Source organism: Lissotriton vulgaris, chromosome 3_1 (assembly GCF_964263255.1).
Source record: "Lissotriton vulgaris chromosome 3_1, aLisVul1.2, whole genome shotgun sequence".
Lineage (NCBI taxonomy): Eukaryota > Metazoa > Chordata > Amphibia > Caudata > Salamandridae > Lissotriton > Lissotriton vulgaris.
In genome coordinates this window covers 858881466-858896937 of record NC_141689.1, presented here as the reverse complement: position 1 = coordinate 858896937, position 15472 = coordinate 858881466, and the positions used below count along the sequence as shown (strand labels likewise).

General features: G+C 41.1%; 1 protein-coding gene across 1 annotated transcript in view; it reads right to left on the bottom strand.

The window, feature by feature from the left end:
• Window positions 1-15472, bottom strand: part of SLC35D2 (solute carrier family 35 member D2) — a 374942-nt gene that overhangs the window by 69842 nt on the left and 289628 nt on the right. The window contains exon 7 of the mRNA XM_086961173.1: window positions 2520-2622. Coding sequence (XP_086817299.1) covers window positions 2520-2622 — 103 coding nt within the window. The remainder of the gene's footprint in view (window positions 1-2519; window positions 2623-15472) is intronic.

Below are 15472 nucleotides of genomic sequence, written 5' to 3'. Positions count from 1 at the left end.
TGAAGCTCATGATCCGAACTCTACAAACTAGGGGAATATAACTGGGGTACACTGTGTCTGATGGTATGTTGCATGATAGGGACCAGCAAGCTAATGCATCCTGTCTGAGTTATGGACTGTGTGTGGGCCGGGGAGGGGAGGTGAGGCCGCACTGGGAGTGGTATAAGGACTGTATATCCTTGGTTTCTAGCCCGATCCATCTTGTGCCTATTCCGCAGGGGGACTGCAGCGGACAGCCTTGGGGTGTGCGTCTGCTGTGGGGGAGCGAATACTCTGGGGCAATGGCCCCTCCGGCGTTTCCTGATTATAGGAATGTAGTAGGATAGCCCATGGCATGGATATGGGGTATGGATATGGGGTGTTCGGGAATTCCCTTAACTTCTTCAGATCTACGCACCTCCTCCTCCGCAGTGCCCCATTTGTTAACCGCCCCTACCCAGGCCGCTAATGGATTGTTATTCACCGCTTAGCTAAAAGAAGCACCAGGGATGCAAAACGTGTCTCAACTTTTTGATTCTTACGGCGTTTGTTTATGCCCAGCGCACAGGCCTCCCATGTGTGAATGTCAGTAAGCCCCGTGACTGCGAGGAGGGCAGCATGGATTGCGGCCCAGTAAGCGCGGAGCGTTGAGCAATCCCAAAACATGTGCAGAAAGGATGCAACAGTAAAACACAAAACCAAAGAGGGGTCCTAGCAAAATGCTTAAGCGGCGTTTCAATCTGTTTTATATTCAGATTGTCTACAAAAAGCACCACATCAGTCAAGGACAGAAGCCCACTCAATGCTGAATGGCACAAAAGTAAGTGAAAATACATTCCGAGCCAACCTAATTATCCAGATCTCAAGAAAAAACTTCAGAGTCAAACAAATAAAAATACTGATTTAAAATTACATTTCTCTAGGACCTTGGTTTGAAATCTTCAGGTTTCTGGCACAATGAAAGAAGGAGTTGAGAGTAAACTGATTTTCTCTTTTGTTCTAGTAGGTCTACTCCTAAAAGCGTCCCCAATTATTACCTGCTCATCTACAGTTATCCTTTGCAGCAGCGTCATTTTGATACCATCTTAAGATACTGTAGGAGTGCATTTTAATCGTGTGTAAAGATGGGGTATTGTATATTTAAGTACTCCACATTAAACTAATGGGACTTTTAAATTTGTGTGCATAGAAATGTCACTAATATAGGCCTTTGCAATATTTACATATTAATATTTTAGAAGAAATTAAAGTTTAGATGTGTCTCATTGTGAAGTTAATGAAATATGGTGTACATGTAGACTAATATTTTTGCGTTTATATGTGTAACAAGAAATTATATTCATATTGGTGTACTTTGATATAACATCATTTTAATAATTGTTTGCAATTTATTCATGAACTAAGAAACTTCATTTGCTGCGTGTGTAGAAATGTGCACGTATTTGTAATCCTGTTTACTATTAAGTTGACATGATTTTTGGGCCTCAAGAGAGGTTTCAGTACAAGTTCACGCTTAAAGTCTAACATGTAATTCGTATTGAAACTTCAATGTAGAATGTGTTTGTTTGCATTTTTGTTTCTACTGCAGGTGTAGATAAAGCCTTACTAGTTAGAAAAGAAGGGTTTTTCGTTTAGTTAGATAGGAAGATATGAGAAGATGGGTCTAGGCAAGAAGTAACGTGGTAACGAGCAAGGAGGCGAGTTCCCATGGAGGAGAAGAATGGCCTAAGACAAATGGAGTAGCAACTTGTCGATGTGAGAAAGGTGGTGCTAGTAACCAATTTCTGTTGGAATCGTGGAAAGTTACTGAAGATGAGCATGTGACTTAGATTGAGTGCAACTATTGTCTTATACTGTAACGTAGTGAGGGTCAGAGAGACATCTTAGGACTTCATGAGGTACAGACCTCTGCTTCTGATTTATCTGGCTTCATGATACTTGACCATTGGTTGCAGTTTCTTCTACCGAAGACTCTAACAGCTGACAACTTTCAATTATTCATACTTACTCAATGCTTCTTAGTTTAGGGCTGTCCCTTTTAAGGCAGTGTAGGGAAGACAACGTGCTCATGCTTACCTTTGAGAATCATTAGATGCAATGAAATGTGCAATTCTGTTACCTGATTACTTGTATCGTCATAAATTAATTAATCGTATGCTACTTGTTATATAGGGTAAATCTCTTCAGGAGATTTGGATTTATTCTGTTTGTTATGTATTTCTATACTGTGATGCTGAGATTGAGTTATATCAATCTATTATTGAATTTATTTAACCTTACTAATCTCAGATTTAGTTGTCGAGTGGATTATTGTGTGACTAAATTGGTTACACTGTATTGAAATTTTCACTGTGATTGTTTCCACCCTCTTACCTCTCAAGCAGCTAAAAAAGACCATCTGGTAGAGTATGAATGTTTAAGTGGGCCCCAGCTATCTCACTTTCAGGGTTGCCATATTATTGTTCCAAGCGCATAAATGCCAGGGCGGGACCTTTCCTTTGCTTGATATACAAAAATATATTTAAAATGTATTTCATTACCTTGGGATCAATCTTCTCCTTGGTATAAACTCCATTAGCAGCAGTGAAGAGGTCATTCAGAAGTACAATAACATATCCTTCCAAACTAAAAGAAAGATCATGACTGAAAAATAAAAGAGAGATAAAAAGATAAAGCGGGAACAGCAATGAGTTCAAAGCCACTTCATCGACGTGCAGTTTAAAGAAAGAAGCGCATAGTGCTACTGGCTTGATGAACTGTGCATAAGAGACTGTAATAAAAGCAAAAAGCTACAAGCTGTTTCTTTGGAGTTCTATCCAGAAAGCATTTACCAAGAACTCCATAAAAGAGTTTATAGTTGGCCACTGATTTTAGGGGCCTGATTCCGAGCTGATTGAAACTCGGTGGTATTTACTGCACCCAGTAAGCACCATTAGCCCAGGATGAGGTATTTACAGGTTGCGGTAAATACCTCCTATTACAACTATCTGCCCTGGGAATACCGTGTAACATATGGATGTGGCATTTATCACACCAAATAAAGCATGTTTTGCTTTTTTCCTGCAGCAGTAGTTAACGGAAAAATCTTAGGGAGTGATTCATCATGCTATGCACTTTTATAGCCTAATATCAAGATATCATCCTGAAAGAACTGTACGCCAATGATCTTTGTCAACAAATGATTTATGATACACTGAATAACATAATCGCTTAAAGTAATCCAAAAGTCATTTGTACAAGCCTGATTACGCCAAACAATATTACAAAATCTGTCAAATTCTAAGAATCCTCAGGCACATTAATTTGACACTAAGAGAAAATATCACATTCACTGTGGAAAACACCCAGGCTCACGCTATCCTGCTGACTATTGCTGTTATGTGTGGGAGAGGATACTTAGCCATTACTACGTACGATTCAGCTCTCTCAAATCAGTTCAGAATCCTGCCTCCCCACTGGGCTTGTGTGCCACCAATAGGATCCACCCACTTTTTGCCTGAACAACTTTTATAATGCCTCCCTTATACATAATCTCTCCATTCCACCAGAACTGCATCTGTCACATTCATTGGCCCATTCATCATCTTACCTACATCAGGCCTTGAATCCTCTTCAGTTTTATTCTGTGAATACCCACTTAAACATTGAATTCTGTCTACAAAACACCTCTGACAATAACAGTTAGGGTCATCACCTACACTATTTATCTACATACGTGTTTTGACATATGAATTGTGAACACTTGCAAGGAGTTTATTATGAAGCCAGCTTAGGATAGCATCACCCTTTACAGGAACTTATACTTTACCACCAGAACACATCCTGTAAAACTAATTTTCCGAAAACAAATATAATATAGGTCGATCGACTTACCCTCGTACTCACTCAGCCTGGTATCAGGTGTCATAAGTGGAGAGCGAGATCTCTAAAAGAGCCATTAATCTCTTCTCTGAAGTTTCCACCTCCTCCCCCTCTTCCAATCTTTACCCTCTAACCCTTCAGTGGCATTCAAGTCTCTCCTGATGGGGGTTAGGCATGAGAAAGTATGGGGGGTTTCATTCCTTTGTCAAATAAGCAAGAGTCAGTCCAGTGCTGGAGAAAGATGGCTGCAACAGAGCAGGAGCTCTTGTCCCAAACATGCACCCTGTTGATAGCTAGTTCAAGGACTTTTTCTACCCAACCTCTTTCAGTGCCTTCTGCTTCAATAGGAGACTTCAGGTAGGGAGAGTAACATTACTGTTAAACACTGTGACTCCTATACCTGTGATGAAGCGAGCTTCAGAAAATATTTTATTCTGACTCGTGGATTTAACTTCCTATATCATGAACTAATTTATTAATGAGCTGTTGCATGATTTGTTTGATTAATCAACTTAGATTAAGTTTGCATCACACATGAACACGCGGGAACTAATAACATGTGCTCGTGTTGCATTTGTGAGTCTGTTTTGTAACACGTGATTAATATTGTTTTGTTTGTCATGTTTGTCCTTTTGTCTTTGTCACTATTAATATGCGGCTGATTATTCATGGCATGGCATGTGCTTTTTATATGTGCTTACATGTTTGTCCTATGTTGTGTTTGTCTGTCTGTGTATCATTTAATCATCTTTTTATTCTTTCAGAAAATTAAAGCTGGACTACATGAAGAATGGTAGATATTTTATGTGCTGCTTTATTTGTTTGCTTTTGCTAGATGTCTGTTATTAATGGGTTAATTAATAATTAGCAATGGTCGGGTGGGTACAGAAGGGTTTGTTTTACCTGAATTAATCACTCCTTTTGTGTTTGTTTAAATACTAGCCGGAGAGTGGTTCGAGGCCTAGTTCTGGTTCTAAAGAAAAGTTGGTCGGCCTGTACGTGAGCAGAGTTGGAGCCAAGTGCAGTCATCTTGGAAACTTTCCATGGAAAATTATGTTTTTGTGCTCCACCTTTGAAAAGACTGTGGCTCTGACAATGAAGACTTATTCATGAACTGCTCTGGATGTTCTTTTTACAAGGCCAAGGAAGTAACAGGGATGATTTTGCCGAGCTCTGGTGGAAGTCGAGAAGCAACTTTTAAAATGTTGCAAAGACGCTCGGAAGTCGTTGTCACTCTATGTCAATGAACAATAGTATGGTGACGCTCATACTCTGGAAGAGGTGGTTTTGGTGGTCTGACAGTCATCAACCAATCAGAGTGCTGAACCTTTTCAAAGAAATACATTTAGTTAAATTAGTGAGCAAAAATTGTATAAAAATTGGGCCTCTTGAAGGGAATGGGAGTGACTGTTTTCTGAGGGCGAAGTGCTGTCCGATTTCCTATGGATCGTAAGCATTCAACTGTTTATTAATTTTGTTTCCCTTTCAGGTCAGAAAGCTAATTTGGGAATAGGGTTTATGTTTTCTTTGATTCATTATTTTAAGCAATGCTGAATTGACAGTTATCTTTGAGCCAATGATTAATGCATTAAACTGAATTAATAAAATTAAATGTGCGACTTTAATAAAGAGCTAATAAAGTTTATGCAATTATGAATTTTAAATAAACTTTTAAAAAGACAAGCTGGTCTTGTTTATTGTAGAAGGTTTAATAACAACATATTAGATTCATTCGCCTCATGATTCAGCTGCTCTGTTGTTTCTTATGGGCCTGGTATTAATTGGTAAGTCTGGTAGTAGATAGTGACGTCATTTATGAAGAATTTTAGTAGGAGCGCTGGATCAGTTTTTGGTAACATTCGTACGGTTATATGTTGTTTTTGACATGCATGTTACATATATGTTGGTATAGTCATAGGATTGATATTTAACAAATGTTAAGTTTCTGATTTGTCAGATTGTTATATGTAGTCGTAAGGATTTTTTCCAGCAGTGTGAAAAATTCCTGGTTATTTGCCTGCAAGGTAGTGTGACTAGAAGAGTTACACAGTGCATTTGTCTGTTTCAAAATTGTGGTATAGAATATATCACGTGTTGTGGACGTACAACACAAGTTTAGGGACCTTAGATTGTCTGGTTAACTGTTATAGTGAGGATTGCCTATGAAATCGTAGCATTAAGCATAGGGACTTGTTGCCCGTTTTAAAACTTTCTGTGAAAAGAGTAGTAGGATTTATCTAAGCTTGAGAGAAGGGTGAGATAGCGTTGTCTTTTCTTATCAATGTTTGACGATTTCTGTGGTTGGTTCAAGTCCTGCCAAGACTTCGTGTATGAATGATTAGGGTTTTTGTATGAATGTGTGAATAAATGATCGTATAGAAATAGCGTTGTCTATTTTATGCGAAGAGTGAAATCTGAATGATTGTAAAACTATCACTTTGTTAGCGAAACAGACAGGTGGTTTGTTTATTTGTAGTTACTAATTAAAATTCATTGGAAAGTTTTGCTTAAAATGGCGCGTGAAAAAGTTTTGTGAAGGAGGGGTGAGTTTACGGAGTAACACACAGAGGAGCTGCAGCGGTAGCATACGTCATTTCGGTTCCCGCTGTGATTGGCTAACATACGTCACAGAAAGCGCACTGATTGGCTCACGTGACTGTGACGAGCTAGTACTAGATTGGTCAGTTCTGAATACTGTATTTCTTTTGGAAGAGCAAGGTGGTGACGTAGCTTAACCTGATTGGCTTGTTGGTGTCTTTCGCGCACGGATTGGTTGGAATAGGGGAACACCAGAAAACATTTTCGAAGCTTACGGAACAGCAATTTTGACTTAAAATCATGAGTTATTGGAGTGATAATGTAAATAAAAAGCCTTCCTGGTTTCAGAAAGCGAAAAATTATTTTAAACCTGACAAGAAAATTGAAACACGTGGTGGTAAATTACTTCATAAGTACAAAACACCCGCAGCCTATATGGAAGGCGAATATGGCTATCATACTGTAATTTGTTTGATAATTGGATGCATTATACCAGAAATGATGGCGTATTAGCCAGGCCAGAAGATGGGTCATTTAATTTGAAAGTTTTACGAAATTTGAGAGGAAAAATGATGGATCTTGTGCCGAAGCCAAGGCCTACACAATTTGAGGCACTGGTTGAATGGGAGGTTGAGATGATGGAACTTGAGCGTGAAAGCAAATGCCCGACACCTAGACATTCAAAATTCATTTTAAATAGAGAAACACATGAGGATAAAGTGAGACGCTGGAGAAAGGCAGACATGTATGATGGTATTTATCCATTAAGAATAATGATTACTGAAGATTTGGAACAAAAGACAGCTGGAAGGAGAATTGATGAGGAATTAGATGATGCAGTTTTAGAAGACATTTATGCTACTAAACGCAAACCGCCACCTTATCAAGCAGGTTCTCAACCTACTCCTCCGAGAGTTTCTACAGAAACTTCTCCAAGTGCACCTCCTAGAGAAACTGAGGAAGGTTCTCCCAGATTTTTAAAATTACCTGAAAGGGTAGGGTCAGTAAATAATTGTAGCACACCTAGAGAAAATAGATTCCAGCAACAGGAAAAGAGAATACCTGTTGATATTCCAGAAATTTCTAGTTACAATAAAGCAAAGGAAGATTTAATTCAACAATTGACAAAAGGAATGGAAGCAGTAACAGTACCAGTAACTATTGGTCATGTTGGACCGGTTTTTGATCAAGGAGACAATAGACAAACAGCTTTGACAGTTCCATTAAATGCAGAAATTCAAAAGGTTGCTGAAAGATTTTATTCAGAACTTTCAGAGATTCATAGAGAAAAATCTATGATGCCAAATTTAACATTAAATAGAAGTTTGTCGAGTTCGCAAACACCAACTGTGGCAGATTCAGATTCAGGTTTGTCAGAGAAAAGTTTAAACAGAACAGAATTATCTCAAAATGGATTGTCCCCTGAAGCTCCTGATTATAAGAATCTTGATGTTGCTAAATTAAAGGCGGATTTGGAAGAATTAATCATTGGCACAATTGGTACTGACAATTTGAAATTGTATCAGGACGATGAATTGTTGTTTATTTGCAAAAGTATTCAGTGGAAAACTAAAAACAGGTATGAACAACTGGAAGAAATGGCTGCTGAGTTAGAAATTGATTTGAGTAAACAGAAACATTTGCAGAAACATTACAGGGTGGATTTCTCTGAGAGGGACATGGACAATCTGAATGCTGCTGGAAGAATGACGCACATAAAAGAATTAATACGTTTTCTCAGAAAATTAGGCGAATTAGGTAAATGGAGAATAAAATGGTCAAAGAAAGAACAGGATAAAAGATTAAGAAATGAGGTGGTTGCAGAATTTCCAATGAGATAAATAGCAGGAGGAGGGTATGTTCATGTCCCTTGGTCCAGGCAGGATATTCTCCTGTTTACTAATGACTTTCCACGTTTGCGAGAAAAGCCAGTTGAATGGTATCGTCAGGTAGACAGATTTATAAAAGTGTCAAAAGTTCTGTGGATTGATCTTGATGGATTCTTTGACATTGTTGTTCCGTCAGATCTTTGGACATAATGTAAAATTTCTGTGGATTGGCCAAAAGAAGAACCTCCTCGAGACCCGGTTACACGTGCCCCAGCAAAAGATGTCATGGACATTTATAATAAAGTAATTTATTGGTTGAAAGGGAAAATTCCCCCGAAAGAAGTGGACTGGGTTAAAATAGACAGAACAAACCAGGAACTAGGCATGGGCGGAAAATCCGTTCCGCTCGCGGATTTTGCGGATTTTCGGGAAATCCGCAATCCGCGAGATTTGCGAATTTCCTGCAAAATCCGCAAATCCGCGAGCAGCGGATTTTGCTCGCACTGCTCGCACTGTTCGCGTGAGTTCGCGCCCCGCGAATAAGTGCGAAATTGCAGAAATACGATCTAAGCAAAACTGAAAGTAACTACTTACCAGGTTCAAAAGTTCAGGCACATCATTAGTAGCCATTTCCTGTAGTGCTTCCTGAGGGGCCCCTCCAGAGTTCAGTTGCCAGTTGAAACTATTATGTGACCCTGCTCTGAACCTCAGAATAGTTACACATATGCCACAAAGGTCATGAATTACAGCTAAGGGAGACAAGCAGGAGCCAGGCTGGAAGTTAAAATCCATTAATCAGCCCCTAATTCATTATTGTCAGTTGGGGCAGGGCAGGTGTTGTAACTAATTTTGCAACAATGAAAGCACTTAGCAAGTGCAAAAGATCACTAATCAGGGCGCACTAAGGAAGCAGGTGCCAGCTAAAAAAATATTCTGTGACACATTAATCAGCCCCAAATTAATTCAGGTCACTTGAGGCAGGGAAGGTGTGCTTTGCTTTGCCGAAAATAATGTACACTGGACAACCAGAGGGTGTGGTGATGAAACAGAGGGTGGCATGTGTGGGCCAGAGGGTGGCATGAGTAGTCAGAGAGTGGCAGTGGTGACAGAGAGTGGCAGTGATGAAGAAGAGTGTCCCAAACAGGTTGGACACGTAGAAACAACAAGTTCGCAAAACTTGCGACCCGACAGGTAAGTTCGCAAATTGCGAAATTGTAAAAACCCTCGCGAACTGGCAAAAACACGGGCGAACACAAAAAAAAAAAAAATCCGCAAATTCGCGGGAATTCGCGGATTTTGCGGATTGCGAGTTCGCAAATCCGCAAATTCGCGGATTGCCAATCCGCAAAATCCGCTCATGCCTACCAGGAACCAAAGGAGTCAGTTCATTCGTTTTATGAAAGGTTACTGTTAGTGTTTAAACAGTATAGTGGTTATCAAAAATTAAGTGAAAAAGACATGAACCACTTCATATACAGATTTGTATATGGCCTGAGACCTGAAATTGGTGACATGATTAGAAATGGAATTGTCTGTTGGCAAGCACTTTCAGTCGATGACATCCTGAGAAGAGCAAAATATTGCAGTGATGAGATAGATGTAAAACAGAAAAATCTTAAGGAAAAGGCGATGTGGGCACAAGTGAAGTTAGCAGAGCAGCAACAACAACAGTTAGCTTCTATGCAGCAGCAGCAAAATCAAGGAAAGTACAAGAATAATTTTAATAATAATAAGCCAAAATTTAATATAAATGTTGAAGAGCTGAAAAAAAAGCTTCCATGTTTTAATTGCGGCGAAATTGGACACTGGAAACGAGAGTGTAAAAACCCATCCAGAAATTTTAAAAACAATTCGTTGAATCCACAGGTGCAGTGTGAGTTAAATCCGAAGCAACAGCAACAGCTACAGCAACAATTAAATGAATTAAGTCAGCAGCGACGACAGATAGCGAATCAGCAGAGCCAGAATCAGCAAAGCCAGTTTCAACAGAACCAGGTACAGCAGAGTCAAATTCAGCAGAGTCAGGTACCTCAAGCACCATTCCCTGGTAGTGCTAACACACAGAGATTTTCTCCTGAAACAGGTTTCTGTGGAGGTAATTCGGTTAAAAATGTGTCAAAAGTTAACATGTCAAAGTCTTCTCAATTTTGGTTCAAAGACAAAGAAGAGAGTGATTCATCAGAGGATTACTCATGACGGTGCCTGAGAGAGGAAGAAGAGTGTGTGCTTGGACCCACTCTTGAGGTAGATCAGTCTGGTCCATTTGTGAAAGGGAAAGTAAACGATGTAGATGTTACCTTCCTTGTGGATACAGGTGCTACCCGTTCTACTGTTAGATCAGCAGAAATAGAAAATCTTCCTCTCTCTGGGGAGTCCATCCAAGTTGTAGGTGTAGCTAATCAGTAAATTAAAACAAGTTTAACAGAACCAGTAAAAGTGGAAATTGGCAATTTCAAAGATAAGCACAGATTTCTAGTTTGTGACAGCAGTCCTGTGAATCTGTTGGGTCGTGATATATTGTGCAAAATGAATTGCAAGATATATTGCTCACCAGATGGCATCGAAATGCAAACTGCAGAAGAAGATGGGCTTTATAAATTGACTATGCTAATGGTTGATGAGGAGAAAACATTACTGTTTCCGGTGTTTGATAAAAATGATTTGCCAGAAGAGCTCAAAAAGCCAGTTAATCCAGCAATTTGGGACCTAACAGGTAATGATATGGGTCTCATGAAAAATATAGATCCAGTAAAAATCACTGTTAAGCAGGGAATAGATTTTCCAAATGTTCCTCAATACAAAATGAAAGCTGAGACAATTGAAGGTGTCATTCCAGTCATTGAAAAATTCATTAGTCAAGGTGTGCTAAAAGAAATTGAGAGCAGCCCATGTAATTCACCGATAATGGGTATCAAAAAGCCAAACGGAACATACAGAATTTTTCAGGACCTGAGAAAAATTACCCAGATTGTTGTTCCATGTTGTCCCATTGTTCCAAACCCTGCAGTAATTCTTTACCAGATTCCACATGATGCAGAATGGTACACGGTCATAGACCTGTGTAATGCCTTCTTTACAGTCCCATTACATCCAGAAAGCCAGCAAATATTCGCTTTTAGGTTCCAAAATAGGATCCTAGCATGGTGTCGTATCCCTCAAGGGTATACAGAGAGTCCATCTATCTTTAATCAGTTGTTTAAGAAGTCCCTGGAAGATGGCCCGGCGAGCAGGGGAGGCAAGATGGCCGCTGTAGCGCTGTAGGTGCAAGTCGCATCTAGACCCCTCTCCGACCTATGGAGAATCCAGGAACCTGATCGGCTTCTAAGGTAGCATGCAACGGAGGTTATGCTGGCTGAAGCTGGAGGAGAAAAGCGGTGTTTATCACAGCCTAAAAGAAAGTATACTGCAACTGAAATCGTTGTTTTGGAAGCTTCGTAAGGCTATTCTTCCCAAGATGGCAAACCGGGCAAAGGACAAACAGACAGCAGTCTCAAGCTTCGGTCCAGCTAAAGAGATAGGCCAAAAGGATCCAGGAAGGACTGGAACAATCCCGAAAACCAAGATGCCCCCACCCAACAAACGCTCTACACCCACGATCTCGACGGCTTCCAAGGCTCAACAACGCAAAATCGAGAAAAGTGAAAGAGCCGCCGAGAAAGATAGAGACAAGGCGCTTAACCCGAGTGTTGACACTCGCAGCGGCGGTCACAGCATTCAAGCAAGTCAATCCAGCCAAGCGGGAATACCCACCACGGAGAAAAAGAAGGGCGATCTCACCCTTCGGCAGCCCTCAGTGATCGAGATATTCAACAGCAAGGCACCCCCGGCGGCTCCAACTGAGGACACAGCGGCAGTCCTGGGCACAGAGAACTCTTCGGCAATCGGCTCTGGAGGCAGCGTCCTCGCGGATGCAAGCAAAGGCGTTACCAGGCAACCAACACAAACGGAACGTGCAGAGCTCATGCTTTCAGCGGAGCAAGCTGCAATTGAGCCAGTTACCGCCGGAGGGAAGGCTGAGCACACGATTGCGGAGAATAAGGTGAGAGCGGTAAATGAGGAGAAAGTAACTGAACCCTTAAACACAGACCCTTTGCTAGAAGCGCTACAGGAGGTGGAGGCAGGATTATTAATAAATCAAGCGAAAAGCTGGAATAGCGTACAAAGAAACTCTGAGACCAATAACAGTACACTGCAAGGGCAAAAGGATCAGCTTGTCACCAGCTACACAGAGGGCGCAGAGAGTGCAGAGGGAGCTGAGGGGGACAGGGAATTCTTTTCAGTCCCTGAAGAGTCAGATTCCACTATAACCAGCAGCGAAGATGAAAGAGAAACAGGAGACTCGTGCTCTAGTACTGAAGATACAGGGGGCTCCAAAGAGAAAGGCACACAAATAAAACGCAGGCTGACTAGCAGGAGAACAGGCTCCCCTACAAGCTTGCATAAAAGCTCTCATAAAAAACTGATTTGGGACTACTCCGCTACCTCGAACCTCTACAAGGAAGATGGGCAAGACCCCCAGAATGAGGATGGGAAACTAGACTTAATATTTGCAACTCTAAAACAAATTCAAATGGAAGCTAGAGCAGAGAGTAGAAGAGCCAGGCATGATACTAAAAAAATTCAAGCCTCTATCAGGAGAATAAACAAAAAATGTGAGGAAGTGGGTGAAAGAGTTACCGAAGTGGAAGAAAGGACTGGCAGGATTGAGGAGGAAGTGACGGACTGGCAGGCAAGCAGAGAAGAGCACTCGAAGTTGATGGAGGATCTACAATGGAAGGTGGAGGATTTGGAGAATCGCCAGAGGCGAAATAATGCACGACTTCTTGGAATAGAGGAAGGGGCAGAGGGGCAAGACCCCAGAGGCTTCGTCATTAAGCTGTTAAAAGGTGCCTTTCCGGAGACCCCGTGGCAATGGGAACGAGAGGTGCAAAGAGCACACAGGTTTCCGCTCACGACAAAGGGGAAAAAAAGAGATGATGGTACACTTCCAAGAGCGATGTTAGTATTCTTTGGAAATTTTCTGGCGAGACAAGAGCTGATGGACAAAGCCAGACCTGACTCTAAAAAGACGGTGGATGGAACAACATTTTTTGCAAGACCTGACTTTTGCCACGTCACAGTGGAAAGGAGGTGGAGACTCAGGCAAATGATTGCGGCATTTCAGAGTCAGGGCGCTGAAGCTTACTTGATGTTCCCGGCAAAACTAAAAGTTATCGTTGGGGGTAGAGTCAGAATGTTCTTCTCAGAGATTAAAGCTGGAGAATATCTAGAAGAGTTAAAAGAGCTGAAGGAAAAAGGTGGAGCTAGAAGATAGCATCAAGTAGATATATGAGAATAGGGTGGGGCAGAGGGGTAAAAAGTCAAAAAGGAAAAAAAGAGGAGATAAAATTGTAAAGAACAGTAATGAGCAGTAAAAAGGGAAATATGGAAAAGCCATATAAAGACTAGGGGGAATAGGAGCTCTCAGGAGTAGGATTTCCCTTTTTTCGTTTGGGATGGGGAGGAGAGGGGGGCGACGCTACAACGCACAGTGGACATGCATAGGTCAGTATTGACCTATTTGCCTGTCACAGGGGGGGGAGGCAGCAGCTGGGGAGGGGGGGTACAGAAGGGGAGGGTGGTGGGGGGGCACGTTTAGTGGTTGGCGTAAAAATACAGTACAGATTGGTAAAAGTCACTATGATCACTATGTCGGGAGGAAAAGTTGGAAGTAATGGGCGTGGGTATGAGCACGTGGAAAGTTGGAAAAAGGGAAAAAATGTTAGATGGAAACTAGGCTAATTACGTTGAATATATGTGGTCTAAATAACAGAGAAAAAAGACAAAAACTGGGGGCACTACTGAGATTCTGGAAAATTGATATAGTTTGTTTACAAGAAACGCACGTAGCCGTTAATGAGATGTATTTGTTGGAGCAAATGGGGTTTGATGTTCTCGCCTATACAGGCCAGGTAGAAAGGTGTAGGGGTGTTGCAGTGTTGGCAAGGAAAGGCTGCACAAAAGTCAAAAAGAAAAAGGAAGATAGTGAGGGGAGATGGGTGATGATTGAGTTGGAAACAAATGCATTTCGATTTACAATTGTTTCAGTGTATGGCTCAAACGATGATGATCCGGATGTTTTTGAATTTTTGGACAGAGAACTAGCATTATGGCCAGAACCTGTGATATGCTGTGGAGATTTTAATATTAACGGCTTAAATGGTTTATTCGAGGAGTACGGGGGGAGATATATGGGAAGGAAGAAAAAGGTATGTAGATCAGTACAAAATCTTGCTAGTCATAATGCATTAAGCGATATGTGGGCGGAAAAAAATCCAATGGGTTCAGGCAGCACCTTTTACTCTGCACCACACAAGTCAATAGCAAGACTGGACTATTTTCTCAAATCTAGCTCCCTTGTAGGTATCTCCAGTATAGAGCGATTTCCCAGGATAGTGTCAGATCATAACCCCCTGGTTTTAAGTATTCAAACCACTCAAGTCAAAAAGAGAATAAATTCTACCTGGACGTTTGAAAGAGGGTTGCTAAAGGATGAGGATTACATTATAAGTATGAAAGCATGGATAATGCAATTCTGGGACATTAATAGATACTCTACGTCGGCAGATGTGGTATGGGATAGCTTCAAGGCAGGTATAAGGGGGGAGACACTAAGCTATACAATCGCAAGAAACAGAAGGGAGAAGGAGAAAACGGAAGAAGAGATTAGAATCCTATGGACAATAGAAGAGGCTCTGGTGGAGGCAATAAGCAAGAGGGAACCATTTGAATCGATTTTACTCGAGTTGGAAACTCAAAAAGCAGAAACAGGTGTCTCGTTAGCGCAGAAGCTAGCTAGGAATTACCTAGCAAAAAAAGAACAGTGCTACGAATTCAATGAAAGGGTCGGACATCTCCTGGCAATTAGAACAAGACAAACGCTGGCAGCAGGGGAGATAAAAGAGGTTAGGGATAGCACTGGGTCAATTGTGAACAAGGTAGAGGAGGTACAGGAGGTATTCAGGAGGTATTATGAGGTTTTATACGAGAAAGATGTAACTACGAGTGAGACTGAGGAAGAAAGTATGGGCTATTTAACACCAAGACCACAGACAGAATTCAGTATAGAAGAGAGGGACAAATTAGATGAGGTGTTAACCTTCCAGGAGATAGGGGATGCAGTTTCTGATCTTCCAGCAGGCAAAGCAGCAGGACAGGATCAGATACCTGTAGAGTTTTATAAAACTTTCTGGGACGTCATAGGCATAGATTTGTGGGCGATATGT